The sequence below is a fragment of the Rhinatrema bivittatum genome, chromosome 3 (genome assembly GCF_901001135.1).
Source record: "Rhinatrema bivittatum chromosome 3, aRhiBiv1.1, whole genome shotgun sequence".
Classification (NCBI taxonomy): Eukaryota; Metazoa; Chordata; class Amphibia; order Gymnophiona; family Rhinatrematidae; genus Rhinatrema; species Rhinatrema bivittatum.
In genome coordinates, this window is record NC_042617.1 from 76318827 (window position 1) to 76334251 (window position 15425).

At 45.5% G+C, this 15425-nt stretch overlaps 1 protein-coding gene and 1 long non-coding RNA gene across 4 annotated transcripts in view; one reads left to right on the forward strand and one right to left on the reverse strand.

Annotated features, from left to right (window-relative positions):
- Window positions 1–1907: 1907 nt before the first annotated feature.
- On the reverse strand, window positions 1908–4576 carry LOC115086920. 2 transcript variants are annotated; one of them, XR_003855366.1, is made up of 3 exons: window positions 2939–4576; window positions 2649–2811; window positions 1908–2083 (listed from the first exon to the last, which is right to left on the reverse strand). It is a non-coding gene; the product is annotated as an uncharacterized LOC115086920 (long non-coding RNA). The 2 variants fall into 2 exon arrangements; XR_003855367.1 differs by having other exon boundaries at window positions 1908–2097.
- Window positions 4577–4607: 31 nt separating this feature from the next.
- The window catches only part of PPP1R21 (protein phosphatase 1 regulatory subunit 21), a 188354-nt gene continuing 177536 nt past the window's right edge, over window positions 4608–15425 (forward strand). Inside the window, exon 1 of one of the 2 annotated variants that reach the window (XM_029593392.1) lies at window positions 4608–5048. In XM_029593392.1, the coding sequence (XP_029449252.1) occupies window positions 4995–5048 (54 nt within the window). In that variant the 5' untranslated portion in view covers window positions 4608–4994. The remainder of the gene's footprint in view (window positions 5049–15425) is intronic. The other variant, XM_029593391.1, reaches the window with a different exon arrangement.

Here is a 15425-nt window from a genome sequence, read left to right on the forward strand (position 1 = left end):
TAGTGCCTGGATGGGTTCTCTAGTGGCTGGGAATTGGAATATTGTGCATGGGGTGTTTTTTTCTTTTTGATGGGTGTGTTCTCTAGGGGCTGGGAGTTGGAATGTTATGCGTGGAGTGGTTTCTCTTGTGCATGGGGTGTGCTCTCTAGGGCCTGGGAGTTGGAATGCTGTGTGGAGTGGTTTCTCTTGTGCATGGGGTGTCCTCTCTAGGGCCTGGGAGTTGGAATGCTGTACATGGGGTGGGTCATTAATATCACTGGTGGATGTGGGGTTACAGGCATATGTAAGGATCATTGTTTATACAGAGGAGGGAGGAAGGTGGAGAGAAGCTATAAGAAGGGGGATTGTTGGAAGAAGTGCTTAGAGGTAGAGACAGGTGTTGGATACATCTTACCTTGGCTGGTAGCTAATGGGTGCCATGATAAATTTGTGTTTCTAAAATGTAATTTATGTCATAAGCCATAGTTTTATTTTTATTCAATTATTCATGCATAAATTTTAATCCAGTGTTATATTTAGGTTTGTGCATTTTCATCTTATAGATTAAGGACATCAAGAAGAAGGCTAAGTTTGAAAAAAAGGAGGTGCTGGAGCAGATGTGGGCCGGGACTAGTGGTAAGTTTTTTTTATCTCTAGCCATCCAGGCTATAATTTGCCTGTATAGGTCCTGTTTCTAGTGGCATTTACACATCGGCCCAATGCTGGCAACATTTCTCATTCGCATAAACTCTGGCCTATCTTATAAAACCTCTATTATGTTTCTTCAAGTTACTTTTTACATGCCTTATCCAACATGTACATCCAATCTCATGGCCCTAGATGCCTCGCTATGTAGACCACCAACCCATGCTTCAGACTCTGTCAACGAGTGCAAAACACCTCCCAATGCACATGCAAGGCAACATCAAACTTCAGTCCTTTTATTTTGTTAATCTGAAACTCTAAGGTATTGTCTATGGGTTAGGTTCCCTGGACCTATTAGTTTTTCCCTTGCCCTACAACTCCACTAGTAAAGCTATAACCTCAAATAGATTGGGTGCAAATGACATAACACAATATTTTTGCTCTCTTCACAGATGACATCCAGTCACCAGATGAGAAGAGATAAGAGGCCAGCGATGCAACAGTCCCAGGCCCCGACCAGGCAGTTGCCCCCCACCCCCACCGCTCCTCCCCCACCTCAGCCACAGCATCCTCTCCCCCACCCAGTAGGGCCTCCTCCCCATTCTTTTTTTTTAAATTATCTATTTATTGAATTTTCAAAACTTTTTACAGAACATAATGTTCTGAAGTATGACAATAACAATAGAAGAGAGAGAAATTTAAATAAGGATTAAACTTTCGCCGCCGGCTGCCCCCTCCGGAGGGCGGCAGAGAAGGGAAGGGGCTGAAAAGCAACAAAAGGTAAGTTGGCACCTGTCGAGCCGCTTCGGGACGAGGGGATTTTCGGTTTTTAGGTTTTCCTGGGTTAAAGTTGGGATCCACTTCCTGGTGCCTGTCATTTCAAATGTCATTTGAAATGACAGGTATCAGCGCACCCAGGATACTGTATAGGCGCTGTATTAAGCGCCTATACAGTAAAATGGGTTGCGCGGGCCTAACGCTTCGCCTATCGCTTTGCAGACGCGGCTTGCATTTGCAAGCAATTTAAATAGAGTATCGAGCGGTATGTGATCAGAACAGTGCGTGGGGCAAACGAGGGTGCGCCCGGCACTGCCGCACTCTTTCTAACGCGGCCTTACTGTATTGACCCGCTAGTGAGAATAGGGGTGAGATTAGTGGGCGGAGAAGAGGAGGTGGAGGAGGGAGTGAGGGGAGAAGGGGGTTTGGGAGAGGGAGTACCTTAGGTGAATAAAATATTTAGAAATTGATGGACAGAACCTTTAAATAAATAAAACAAGGAGAAATCTGTGCAAATGGTTTATTAAACATTAAAGTAAAATGACGATGGTTGAGGATGGTGAGGTCTCTGCGATCAGACAAGGCTTGCAATAATAAGAAGCGTCGGCACCAGAAGAAAGTGAAGGAGCCAGAATTGCCATCTATGTGTACAGCAGTGATGAGTGGCGACAATGACATCCACCTGAAAAGAGGAGGCTAATAAAGAAATGAAAACTTTTAAAAATCATCGTGAGCAAGTCATGTGTAAGAGAAGAGGAAGGGGGAATGGTAGAGGGGGGAAGTGAAAAGAAGGGGTGGATGGGAGAATGAGAACCTAGAGAAAGCAGGGGTAGGAGGGAGAGTTGGAGAATTTTTGAGTAGCAAGTCTTGTACAGAGTGGGGGGGGGGGGGGAAATAGGGGAAAGAAGGGGGGGTTGGGAGACTGAGCACCTAAAGGAAAGGATGGGTAGAAGGGGAGGGGATTGGGAGACTGAGCACCTAAAGGAAAGGATGGGTAGAAGGGGAGGGGGTTGGGAGAGTGAGCACCTAAAGGAAAGGATGGGTAGAAGGGGAGGGGGTTGGGAGAGTGAGCACCTAAAGGAAAGGATGGGTAGAAGGGGAGGGGGTTGGATAAATTGTCATGAGCAAGTTTTGCATGAGAAGGGGAAGAGGGAATGGTACGGGGGGGGGGGGGGAAGTGAAAAGAAGGGGTGGATGAGAGAGTTTCTAGAGAAAGGAGGGATGGGGGTGAGGTTACCATTACTCACAACAGTGACGAGCGAAGGCAGGCCAGACGGAGGCAGGGAGGGAGAGAAGTCTGTGAAGAGACAAGGCTTGCAGGCGTGAGGTCCATCAGCACCTGAAGGGCAAGGAGAAGCTGTTTGCCCTTCTCTGCATACAACATGGGTGAGCAATGAAGTTTATTATAACCTGCATAAGACGAAAAAAAAAAAGAGAAAGAAAAATTATTAGCAAAAGCATTCTCCATAATACACTTCCAGCTCTAGGAGCCCAAGAAGTGATGAGACCACTGGAATTTTAAAGTGATGCTACTCACGTGTTTAGAAGAGACGAGTGACAGAGGAGAGATGACCAAGTAAACAAAGATTCAGGAGGATGGTGGCATGTGTGAGGACATGAGACTTGAATGTGAGAAAAGCATCCGCACTGGCTAAAGGTGCCCTAGCTCACTTTCCATATCCGCATACAGCAGTGATGATCAAAGAAAAGCCAGGCAAAGGCATAGGCAGGGAGGGCGAGAAGTCTGTGAAGAGACAAGGCTTCCAGGAGTGAGGGCCGTCAGCACCAGAAGAGCATGCAAAAGCTGTTTGTCCATCTCCACATATAGCATGGATGAGCAATGAAGGTGACATTCTTTATGGAACTTTCATTTTGTAGAATGCACTCATCTATTTCTGGCTATCCTGATCCCTCTCTCTGCCTTTGCCTCTGCAAACTGGGTTATTTTGGTTGGCTGAACTGTCACTTGGTGAGTTTTGCTGAGCTTGCAAAGTAGCATTCAACTTCCTGATTGCAACACTAGGTCCTGGGTTGAGCCTCTAGCCTGCCTTCACATCTTTCTAACTTCTTTGCCCTGCAGCTTAATCTCAAACTGGATAGCGCTCCAACCTGTTGTCATACTTCCCTGAATCTGCTCCTGCGAGGCAATGAGTTCTGCTGCCAGGTTCTCTACAAAGGCATCCATAGAGGTGTGTGGAGTTTCAAATGTTGGCACCTCCTCATTGCCAGCAGAGCCCTCTTTGGTGGCAAGGGGGCTGCCAATCCCCTGAGTTGGGTGATGTCTCCACCCAAGTTAGATTCAGCTCAACATTATCACTGTCATCTTGCATTTTCCCAAGGGGCTCACTAAACAGCAGAAACTGACTGTGCCTTGTCCTGGGCTATGCTTGCATACACGCACGCATAGGCTGAGAGGTAAAGAGCGGGCTACCCGAGCCAATAGCCTTGCTCTGTTATAAGGGCGAGAACTAAAGAGAGGGGCAGAGCAGCACAGCCGCTGAGTGGCAGCCATAGTACATGCGTTCCATCCCAGGCTCTAATACAGCCGTCCTTCTTGTACACACACAAATTGTGATACATACTTGAGAACAACATGGGCAGATACTGCCAGGTGCACTATTATACATACTGTAAATAATAGCTAAAAAAAAAAAAAGCCCAGCTGCTGCAGGACACCTGCCTTCCTCTATCACTTTCCGGGGATCAGCAGAAGTACATTCGATTAGTCTCTGGATTCCACGACGCAAGTAACCTGCTTCTTTATAAAAGTTAGAAAGGAACACATTAGCCTAGTTCAGTTTTCGGCAGATAACGAACTTGTTTCTGTTAAAAGGTTAAACTAGAACGAAGTAAGATAAAATCTCTGTAATCTTGCAATACAGAGAGAATGACGGCTCAACAAAATAACATTTCTCTACTCGCTCATCTGTCTTTGGACTGCGGCCGGGTCACATGCACTAAAAAACACACACCCCCGGGTCGCTCTCTTTCCAGTTTGAGTGTGAGTTGATTCCTTCTTCCACCAGATGGCGCTACCGACAATCTCTTCCTTTCATCTCTATGGTTAGTTAACTAGCGGGGCGGAAGTGCCGGAAGCTCGAGAGGTCAAAGTTTGCGAGCCGTGGGCGGGAGTTGGAAAACGGGCGGATCCTAGGTGGTGATGGTTGTTGTTGTTTTTTTTTTGTTTTTTTTTTAACATCACGCGCAGGTCACTGCGCATCCTCCCTCGGGACAGGCGCTTCCTACTAGGGAGCTGGGCGTAGCCGCACAGCCTCCTCCCGGCACCTGTGAGCGGACGCCAACCAAATGTGCGTCTTATTCCGTGCGTACAAGCGCTACCTTCAGAGAGAAAGACCCATTCAATGCGCGTGAAATCCTGTGTAGGAACGGGACCTGGACTCTCTCTCTCCCCAGCCTGCCCGAGACGCGCGGTGGGGACCCACTCCTAGTCCCAGTGCCCGCTGACTTCGGGCAGCGCGAGAGAGACAGTAAGACAGCCCCGCAGCGGCTGCGTCCCTGGGCGGTAAAGCCACCCCGGGCATGGGAGCCCGAAGGTGAGTCTGTGCCGGCGGCCGGGTCGAGTCGACGGAAGGATGGCGGCAGAACTGCAAGGAAAGTACCAGAAACTGGCCCAGGAATACTCCAAGGTAAGGCCGAGAAGCTTCCCTCGCAGCACCGGAGCCCCCGCTCTTATCCTTTCGTGACAGTTAAGAACGATAATCGGCCTTGTCAGCTCACAGCGGATCTCCGGTTCATTCAGATGGGGAGTGCCTGAAAGTGCAGGTCATTATCATGGCGATGAAGGCTCCCCTCCCTCCCGGACCTTCACTCATTCGGATGGTTTGTGGCATCGTAACAACCCGTTCGCGTACAAAGTTATTTTTCTTTGGGTGTGCGGGAGACCAGGATTTTTCCTGTAGATGTCTTAAGAAGCTGAATGTTTTCCAGTGTTATTGCTGGGCTGGACCTGCTGTCATTGTAGGATTCTCAAAGGCACTGCCGATGTATTGTTAGTTTTGCTCTTATCCTTGTAAGACGATCCGTGTATCTTTATTCTGAAAAGCATCATGCAAACTAAGAATATAGCATAAGGGTCATAGACCAGCATCCTGAGAGGGGCCAGTCTGGATCAAGGAAGTACCCAGCAGATCATAATGGAGAGAGCCATTCCCTGTTGTTCATCCCAACTCCTAGCAGTGCGAGGTGACGTTCTCTAAGCCTACCTGGCTGATACTTAATAAACCTATGCTCCAGAAACGTGTCCAAAGCCTTTTTAAACTCATCTATACTGCTACTTTGACCACATCCTCTGGCAACAAATTTTACAGCCTTAATTATGCATTGACTGAAAAAAAAATTATTTTTTAAATCTGCTAATATTTACTTGCAATGAGTGCCCCTTATCCCTGTTATATAAAAGGGGTAAATAAAAATTCTTTATTTGTTCTACCTCACTCATGATTTATAACCCTCTATTATATTTTGTTATCTCTTCTCCATGCTGATGAACCCTAACCTGATAAGCCTTTCTTTTGGGCTGATACAGTAAAAAAAAAAAAACTCTCCTGAGCGTGATACAGTAAATACATTTATTTAAATTAGGCCTGGCAGTAAAAAGAGGTGCTAGGGCCACTAGTGTGTCCCTAGCGCCTCTTTTTGGACAGGAGTGGTGGCTGTCAGTTGGTTTGACAGCTGACGCTCAATTTTGCCAGCGTCTGTTCTCGAGCCTGCTGACAGCCACGGGTTCGGAAACCGGACGCCGGCAAAATTGAGCGTCTGGTTTTCAAGCCACAGGCCTATTTCAAATTTATTTATTTATTTTTTTACTTTTTTAAACTTTTGGGACCTCCGACTTAATATCGCCATGATATTAAGTCGGAGGATGCACAGAAAAGCAGTTTTTATTGCTTTTCTGTGCACTTTCCCGGTGCCTGGCGAAATTAGCGCCTACCTTTGGGCGCTAATTTCTGAAAGTAAAACATGTGGCTTTACCCCTTACTGAATAAGGGGTAAAGCTAGCGCGTCAAACGTGCATCCAAATGCTGGCTAACAGTGCGCTCTGTCGCACTGTACTGTATCGGCCTGTTTATAAGGGAGTTGTTCCATCTCCTGTTTTAGTTCTATAACTTCCTTGAGATGGGACAAACAGAACACTGTTCTCAAGGGTGGGCTGCACCATAGAATTATAGTAATGATTACTTTAAACAGTGCTGCCCCCACTGCATATCCCTGAAGCTTGCCACTATTTTTTTTTTCTCTTCAATGGTGGGAAAAGATCATTTAGTCCTACTCTTTGTTTTCTAGTCCTTAACTAGTTACCAGTCCACAATAGGATAGCCATCCTATAACATCTCATTTCCTCGGGAGTCTCTGATGGATTTTACGAAAGTTTAAAATCCTGATTTTGGATAAAAAAGCAAAAGAGGCTAGTCTTTACAATATCACATTTTGATCTGATTCTCGGCTACTTTGTTTCCTCTTCTGGCTTTTTGTCTAGATGCCATTTCATTTTTCTCCTAGTATAATGTTTTTACACATGGGAGAAAAGATGTGTTTTCAGGGCCATATCCTTGATTTTGAAAACCTCCTTTCCCAAGTGTATTGTATATCCACATAGAGATATTAATCCATCCATTAGGATCTGTAGAATACTTCTAAATGATCTGGATTGGCCACTGTCAGAGATAAAATGCTGGGCTTGGTGGACTATTGCTCCTATTCAGCGTAGCATTTCTTCTGTTCTTATACATGTTGTAAGTTTTTGTTTTTTTTCATCATGGCATTCCTAAGGCAATATTAGGGTTTGAGACAGTTTCTACTACTTGCCAGTTCTCAGTATAAATCTAAGTAAATTGGAGCACTACTCTGTTTTTCTGTAAAACCCTCATGAGAACTCAAAACAGCTACAAGTCTGATCCCTGCAGAACAAATTATCCATTCCAAGCTGCTCACTCCCAGAATTAAGAGGAGGTGCTCCCTACGTCTCTTTGGCTAATTATTGCTAGTGGACATGACCTCCTCTAGAAACTTGTCCAAGCTTATTTTAAACCCATCTATATACTATTAGGCTTGACAGCATTCTCTGGCAAACAAATTCCACAACTTAATTGTGTAAGTACTGGAAAAAAAGATACCATCTTAACTTTGTTTTTAAATCTGCTGCTAGTTTCATGGAGTTTCCTCTAGTTCTATGGAGTTTCCTCTAGTTCTAATACTATTTAAAAGGAAAAATGGCCTCTTTTAACTTGTTCTACACCACTCACAATTTTATAAACCTCTGTTATGTCCTCTGTCATCTTCTCAAAACTGTTTAGTCTTTTTAAAGAGGAACCCATTCCATCCCCTTTGTCACTTTTATTGCTCTTCTCTGTACCTTTTCTAGTTTTTCTATATATTTGTTTTTTGAGGTGGGATGATCATTACTGAACACAGTACTGAAGGTGTGATTACACCATGGATTTATACAGAGTCAGGATATTTACAGTTTTATTCTGTATTTCAGTGTTTCCCAACCCTTTCCTGAAAGCACACTTATCCACTTGGGTTTTCAGGGTAACCACAATTATGAGAGAGATTTGCATGTAGCAGGTCTGCAATGCATGCAAATCTCTCATGTATGTTCTTTATGGATATCTTGAAAACACGAATGGTTGGGTATGCCTCTAGGAAAGGGTTGGGAAACCCTGCTCTGTTCCTTTCTGCATAATTTCTAATTTTCTCTAGTTATTTTGAGGGTGCTCAATCTGATCCTCAGGGTGGGGTGGCCCAACCAGTCCCTAACACATGCATGAGAAATATTTGTATATATAGGAGGTAGTGCATGCAAATAAATCTCATGCATATTCATTAAAGATATCCTGATTGATATCTGGGGGTCCCAAAGACCAGGTTGAGCACCCTTGAGTTACTTGCCGGTACCTGAACCTCATACCATGACTTTGTTGGCTTTTATTTTTGTATACTGATTGAGTGTGAGGGATATTTTAGACACCTTCTCCAAAATGTTCCTACAGTAACTGTGATTTACAAATCAAGAAGGGTTGGCTTAGTCTTTATCTCAGGCAGCCATAGATATTTTGGTTCAAATAGAAATGTGAACCATAGTGTCCTTATAGCTCTTTCAATATAATATGTAAATATAGGGAGCAAGGGATTTTTAAGGCAACTTTTTTTTTTTTTTGTAGAATGTCCAGAACTTTGCTAAGAGCGAGCCCACTGCTAGAACCATTCAAAAACGTTTAGAAACTAGGAATTTGAATCCCTCTTAATGGGTACTCTTGTCACAAAGATCATGTTAATTTTCTTGCAAAAAGTTCATAGTAATTTTTTTGTGTTTTGTTGCTTTTACAATGTGCCAAATTAGGGAATGGCACTTGGCAGCCTTGATGATTTTTTTTTTTGTGATATTATAAAGGCTTCTGTGTAACTAGTGCTATATATTTAAATAAATCAGTAGCCAAGTAGAACAGAGTTACTATGTATTTATTGATTTTTTTTTTTTTTTTTTTTTTTTATATATAGACGTTCATGTACACACATCACATCGGTTAACAATTAGTAACAAATGTAGAGTTAAGAGAATTTGTTTCCAAAGTAAAAATAATCATAAATACACAAAATTCATAATAAAACAAATGCAAACTAAAAATACAATTATTAGATAAAAATATTAAAACTAATGATTACTATAGGCTAAGACATTGAAAATTCAGTCAGGAAAAGCTTGCTGGAACAACCATGTTTTCACATCTTTCTTAAAAATCTTAATGCTCGTTTCCAGCCTTAGGTGTTGAGGCCCGGCGATGGAAAGGGCTTTCTCATTTTTTCCTAGTGCTTGTCTCATTCTTAAGAATAAATCAGCATTCAAGGTTTTTGAAAGTGTGTAGGTCTTAGCCACTGTACCACATCTCAAGTTACTTAAATCAATGTTTCTCAGATGCAGCCACATGGTCACCAGCTGCTTTTTAGGCATCTGCAGAGATGCCCACCATTGGGACCTTACTATGTATATTGCCCAGGTGTCTGCCCATCAAGGCCCAACCACTACAGCTTCTTTGATTCCTTTTGTCTCTGAGTTGGAGCCACTTGGTGCCTGTACTCTTCTCACAGTGTTCCTTCTGGTGCAAAAGAACAGCGTGGGAATACAAGCACCAATAAAGCTCAAACTTGCAGAACCATAGATGTGATTGGATGGAGAACCAGAAGCACAGTCAACGATGCCCCAACAGCAGAAGGAGAAAATAGGAGCATGGAGGAAGTACGAGTCCTGATGCACTCCCCCAGCCCACAAAAGAGAAGGTATGTGACTCTGTTCTTCTCCTGCTGGTGGGGTGAAGAATTGGGGGAGGAAAATCTGAAGGATAAATAGGTATGTCAGAAGGAAATTGAGTGCATTGAGGAGGAAGAACTATCAGTTATTACCAGCAAGAGTTGATGGCTTCACTCTTGTGGCCACCGAAAACTTTTTTATGATATCCACTGACTTAGATCCATAATAATCATTTAATTTCACAAACCAAACAGATCCATACCTTTTTTTTTAATATGAAGACGGCATAAAGAGGTGCTGAATGACCTTAGGACTAATCATTTTAAACAAGTACTTGAGTTAGAAAGATACACACAGTTTTTAAGCATAGAATATGATAGCAGATAAAAACCACTAAGCCTATCTAGCCTGCCCATTATTCCCTATTGCAGTACCTTTGAGATCACTGGCTTTACATTTTTATTTCCTTCAAATTAAGTGTAATCTGTGGTTATCCCATCCTTTTTTTGCATCCTGTTGCTGCCTTCGCTGAGAAGCTAATTCATGCATCCACCACCATATGAACAGTATTGTAACAGTGTTTAAGTTAATGTTACCCTTTTTGAGCCTCTTATCTAGAACTATTTTTCTCTGAGGACAAGCAGGATGGTAGTCCTCACACATATGGGTGAAATGATCATATGGAGCCCTGATATGGAAAACTTATGTCAAAGTTTCTAAAAACCTTGGCTAGGCACGCTGAGCACGCCCAGCATGACCCTGTACCATGGGTCCATGTGGGGTCCCTCTTCGGTCTCTTCTTTTCTGTGGAGCTGTCAGCCTTGTGGTTGGATTGAGCTCTAAAAGTTTGGCTTTTTGCCTTGTGGAAAACTTAGTTTTTGCAGTGTTTCGCTCCTTTTCTTTTTCGAAAGTTTGTCACGGAGTCCCTCTCGGTGCCTCCCCGTAATGCCCTCAGAGGTTTTGGCATTCGGGTAAGTTTTCTTTCGTGATCGGCTTTCCCCCATGGTGGCAGTGTCTTGATGCCTGTCTTCCATCGACTCCTGCTACCATTTTCCCATTTATTTTGCCCTGTCATGGCCGATGCATCCAGTGCCTGATGACCATGTCTATCACAGATCCTCGTAAGGTTTGCATCCTCTGCGTGGGGGCATTGCATGATGTCCAGGGTTGCTGCTTGTTTCCCAGATGGTCCTGAAGGGATGTCTGCTTTGACTCGACAAGATGGACAACCTCTTTGGTCGAATAAGTGTGAGTCATCGGTGTTAGAGGACATCGGAGCTGCATTGATGGACACCATGCCATTGACATCGGTGGAACCGTCTGTTCTGTTGACATTGCCAGTGGATAGGGGCAACAGAGACCGACAGTTGTCAATCTCCTCTGGCTGAGGATGTTGGGTCATCGGCACCAAGGAAAGAACGGGATGAGCATTGTGGAAAGATCAAGAAGCATCGGTACCAGTCCCCGTTGATTCATGGGGATGCACCATCTTTTGCATGATGTCCCCAAAGCAACCCCATGGTGAAGAGCACCAAACCTCCATCGATGCCCAGGGTCTGCGATGGTCTCCACTGGTCCTGGTGCCAGTCCCAGATCCCCTTCGTGGGTCTGAGAAAGATCTGGTTACCCCTTATTCCTCCCAGTTGGTGTTGGCATCAGCATCATTTGAGGAGGAGCTGGAGCGTCAAGTCCAGCTAACGGTGGCAAGAGTGCTACAGGGCTTCGGTCCTATGGCACCGATGGAGCCAGTGCCAACTATCCTTATACCGCTTCTAGAGAAGCTCAGTGCTCATCGTGCTTTACCGACTCAGCCGGCATTGGTTCTCAGGCACCGAGGCCTCCCTCTACTGATACAGTGGTCGAAGGCAATTCCTCTGAGGAGGAAGCTCCGCTGAAGCCTGCAGAGATGCCAAGATTGGTAGTCTTCCGTCCGTCTAATCGGTGCCTGCACCTCTGAATGTCAGCCAAGCACTAGGGCCCCATCCCCTGTGGTATACAGTGATGAGGGTCCCTATGTCCCCTGGGGGGGATGAACAGAATGAATTCAGATGATCTCCTGTCAGACCCTTCTCCAGAGGAGCAAAGGAAATCCACGCCTGAGGACTTAACCTTCGCATGGTTTGTCACAACGATGGCGGAGGCAATCCCATTCCAGCTTTTGACTGAAGAAGATGCCAGACACAAAATACTTGAGGTTCTTGAATTCGTGGAGCCTCTTAAGGAGATTGTGGCTGTGCCAGTACACAAGATCCTTATGGAGTTGCTACTGAGGATTTGGGAACACCCCCTCACAGTGCCTCTTGTGAATAAGAAGGTGGATGGGGTTTACTCATCCAAAAGGCTGCTGGATTTGATAAACATCAGCTGTCCACCAATTGGTGGTGGTCGAATCCACCCTCGAGAGGGCCAAGCGCTCTTGGACCCACTCCTTGGTGCCCCCGGGGAATGCCACGAGCATTGGAAGCTCTTGGAAGTTAGGTGTTCCAAGGCGCCATGTTATTTGCCCACATCACTGACTACCAGCTCTACATGAGCCAATACTCACGGGACATCTAGAAGCAGGTGCAGGAGGTGGCTGAGCAGCTGCCTCAACAGCAGCAAAACACCCTCATGTCACTGGTGCACAAGGTTTTGGAGTGTGGAAAACACGAGGTCTGGGCAACCTACAGTGTTTTCGAAATGGCATCGAGGGTCTCTGCAGTGGGAATCAGCGCCTGCAGTCTGGCATGGCTGCGGGCCTCTGATCTCAGACCCAGAGGTACAGGAATGACTTGCTGACGTGCCGTGCACTGGAGAGAGTGTCTTCAGAGAGAGAGTGAAGGATGCTGTGGCCCAGCTCCTGGACCATCATGAAACCCTCCAAAAACTCTTTTTCCACCAGCACGTCAGACCCGTCGTCCTCATCCAGGAGGCCATCGAGGCAGGGCCCAGGAAGTCTCTCTTTCCAAAGAAAGTACTATCCTCCGCTTCCTGAAACCCATACACACCATTGGAGCTCCTGCGGCCATTCCAGGAAGCAGAGAGCACCCAAGCTCCAGCCAGCTCTTCTGTCAACTCTGGGGACAGGGTTTTGACCAGGCTGTAGGGAGCGTAAGTCAGTTGCTGTAGCTGGGACGATGGACACTCTGGGGTACCAATTAAATCTGTTGGGTGACCCACCAGATTGCCCTCTATGCCCATTTTGGGGGCCGGTTGCATATCAGGAGGTGCTACAAATGGTCCTCTCCTCCCTCTTAAAGGCTAGAGTAGTTGAGCTGATACCAAAGGGCAAAGAAGGTGGGGATTCTACTCAGGGTAATTCCTGATTCTAAAGAAAACAGGAGGACGTAGTCCCATCCTAGACATGAGGGCCTTGAGCAAGTTTCTAAAAAAAAAGAAAAGTTCAAGATAGTTTCCCTGAGCATCTTGGTCCCCCTTTTTGCAAAAAGGGGATTGGCTATGCTCCCTCGACCTAAAGGATGCATACATCCATATTGAGAACTTCCCCGGTTACAGGAAGTATCTCCGATTTGTGGTGGGGAAACCGCACTTCCAGTACTGGGTGGTTGCTGTTTGGGCTCGTATCCACCCCATGTGTCTTTGTAGAGCATGTCTCAAACAGAGGCCATCCGGTCCATGCACTTGACCATTTGGGTGCTGGAGTCACTAGGGTTCGCTTTCAACCATCCAAAATCTCATCTCAGTCCTTCGCCTCACTTGGACTTCATCGGAGCCCTGCTAGACATGGCTCAAGACAGGGCCTTTCTGCTGCACCAGAGGGCTGTCGCTCTGGTGACTATTGTAACAGAGCTGCATCAGAGCCAGTAGGTATTAGCTTGGCACATGGGTGACATGGCTGTGACTGTCCATGTCACTCCCTTGGCACGCTTACACATGTGCAGAGCCCAATGAGCCCTGAGGTCGCAGTAGTATGCCCATCTCTGTACAGCCCATAGTTGTACATTTTATGCGGGGACTGCTTCAGTTGAAGCCTTCCTTAAGGCCTCCTGCTGTGTCTTGGGACCTCAACGTGGTGTTGCTCAGCTGATAAAAGCTCTTTTTGAGCTGCTGCGCACCTGTGACCTGAAGTACCTGACCTGGAAGGTCATATTTTTGCTGGCGGTCACTTCAGCGTGCAGGGTCAGCGAGCTCCAGGCCTTACCCACCATATACAAAGTTTTATATCATGACAGTTTGGTCTTGCGCATGCACCCTAAGTTCCATCTTAATTAGTTCGTCCTACCAATTTTCTTTCCTAGGCCTCATTTCCATCAAGGAAAACTAGCCCTGTACAGTTTGGACTGCAAGTGAGCCTTAGCCTTCTATCTGGAGCGGACAGAAGCCCATAGAAATCTACCCAACTTTTTTATTTCTTTTGATAGGAATAGTTTGGTCATTGCCAAACACTATACAATTGGCTAGCAGATTGCATCTCCTTCTGTTATGCCCAGGCGACTCTGATTCTTGGGGGTCATGTCATGGCAGCATCGGTGGCCCACTTGTGAGCAGTTCCCGTGGAGAAGATCTGCAAGGCTACAATGTGGAATTCTCTGCACACATTCACATCACGTTACTGTCTGGATAGGGATGGCTGATGTGAGAGTAGGTTTGGCCAATCTGGAACCTGTTTGAAGTGTAGAAATCTCCCAATGTAGGACCCATTGTTTGGGTTCAGGCTGTCTCCCTCTGTTACCAACAGCACCGGTGGTGTTGTGCACGTTGGCACCTGGTTAGGTTTCTGTTGGTCCCCTTTTCCGTTGGGGAGCAGCCTGTAGCTAGGGATTCATCCATGTGTGAAGATTACCATCCTGCTTACCTGTAACAGGTGTTATCAAAGGACAGCAGGGTGTTAGTCCTCATGAAACCTGCCTGCCACCCCGCAGATTTGGGTTTCTTCTATTTTTTTTTATTTTATTGTAATTCTGTTACATGAGTGAAACAGGACCCCCATGTGGATAGGGCATGCTCCGTGTGCCTGGTCAGTTTTAGAAACTTTGACATAAGTTTTCTACATCAGGCTCCATTTGATGTCACCAGTGTGTGTGAGGACTAATGTCCTGCTGTCCTCAGAGAACTCTGCTTTCCACTGAAAAATGCTTACCTCTTGTGCATTGTGGTATTTGAATGTTTGTTTGTCATGTCCCTGCCCCCTTTTCCCCTCCTCTTTGCTTAGGTATACTTCGTTAAGACCTTGAGTCTCATTCTGGAATGTCTGTACTGCAGACTTTGAACCATTTTGATAGTTGTTCTCTGTACTGCTTTTGTCTATATTACTTTTCGAGGTAGGGCCTCCAGAGTTCAGGACACAAATCCAAAGGAGGTCTTGGCAGTAAATTTGTATAGAGGCATTATCACACCTTTTTGTACCGATGGTACTTCTCTCTGTGCAGTCTAAGTATTTCAGTGATTCTTGCAAGTTCTTTGTCACGTTTGTAACCTTGAGATCCTGATTCTTCCCCCCCCCCCCCCCCAAGATCTTATATTTGATTCACATCATTGCCTCACTGCCTACCATGTACCGTACTCTTTGATTCTGCAGACCATAAGCATGTCTATATATTTTTTGCACTGAATCTTGGTTGCCACACTCTGACCAGGGCTCAAAAAATATAGTAGCCAACAAGATGTTTTTCCCCACTACTCTGCTTGGCTTCAGTCCTTTCTTTCTCTCTCTCCCAGGCTCCCCATTCACTGGTGCATGCTCTGTTGACCCCTCCCACCTTGATAGGCCTTTTTCCTTAGACCCTCCTAGACTCTTCTTCAAAGACCTTGATCC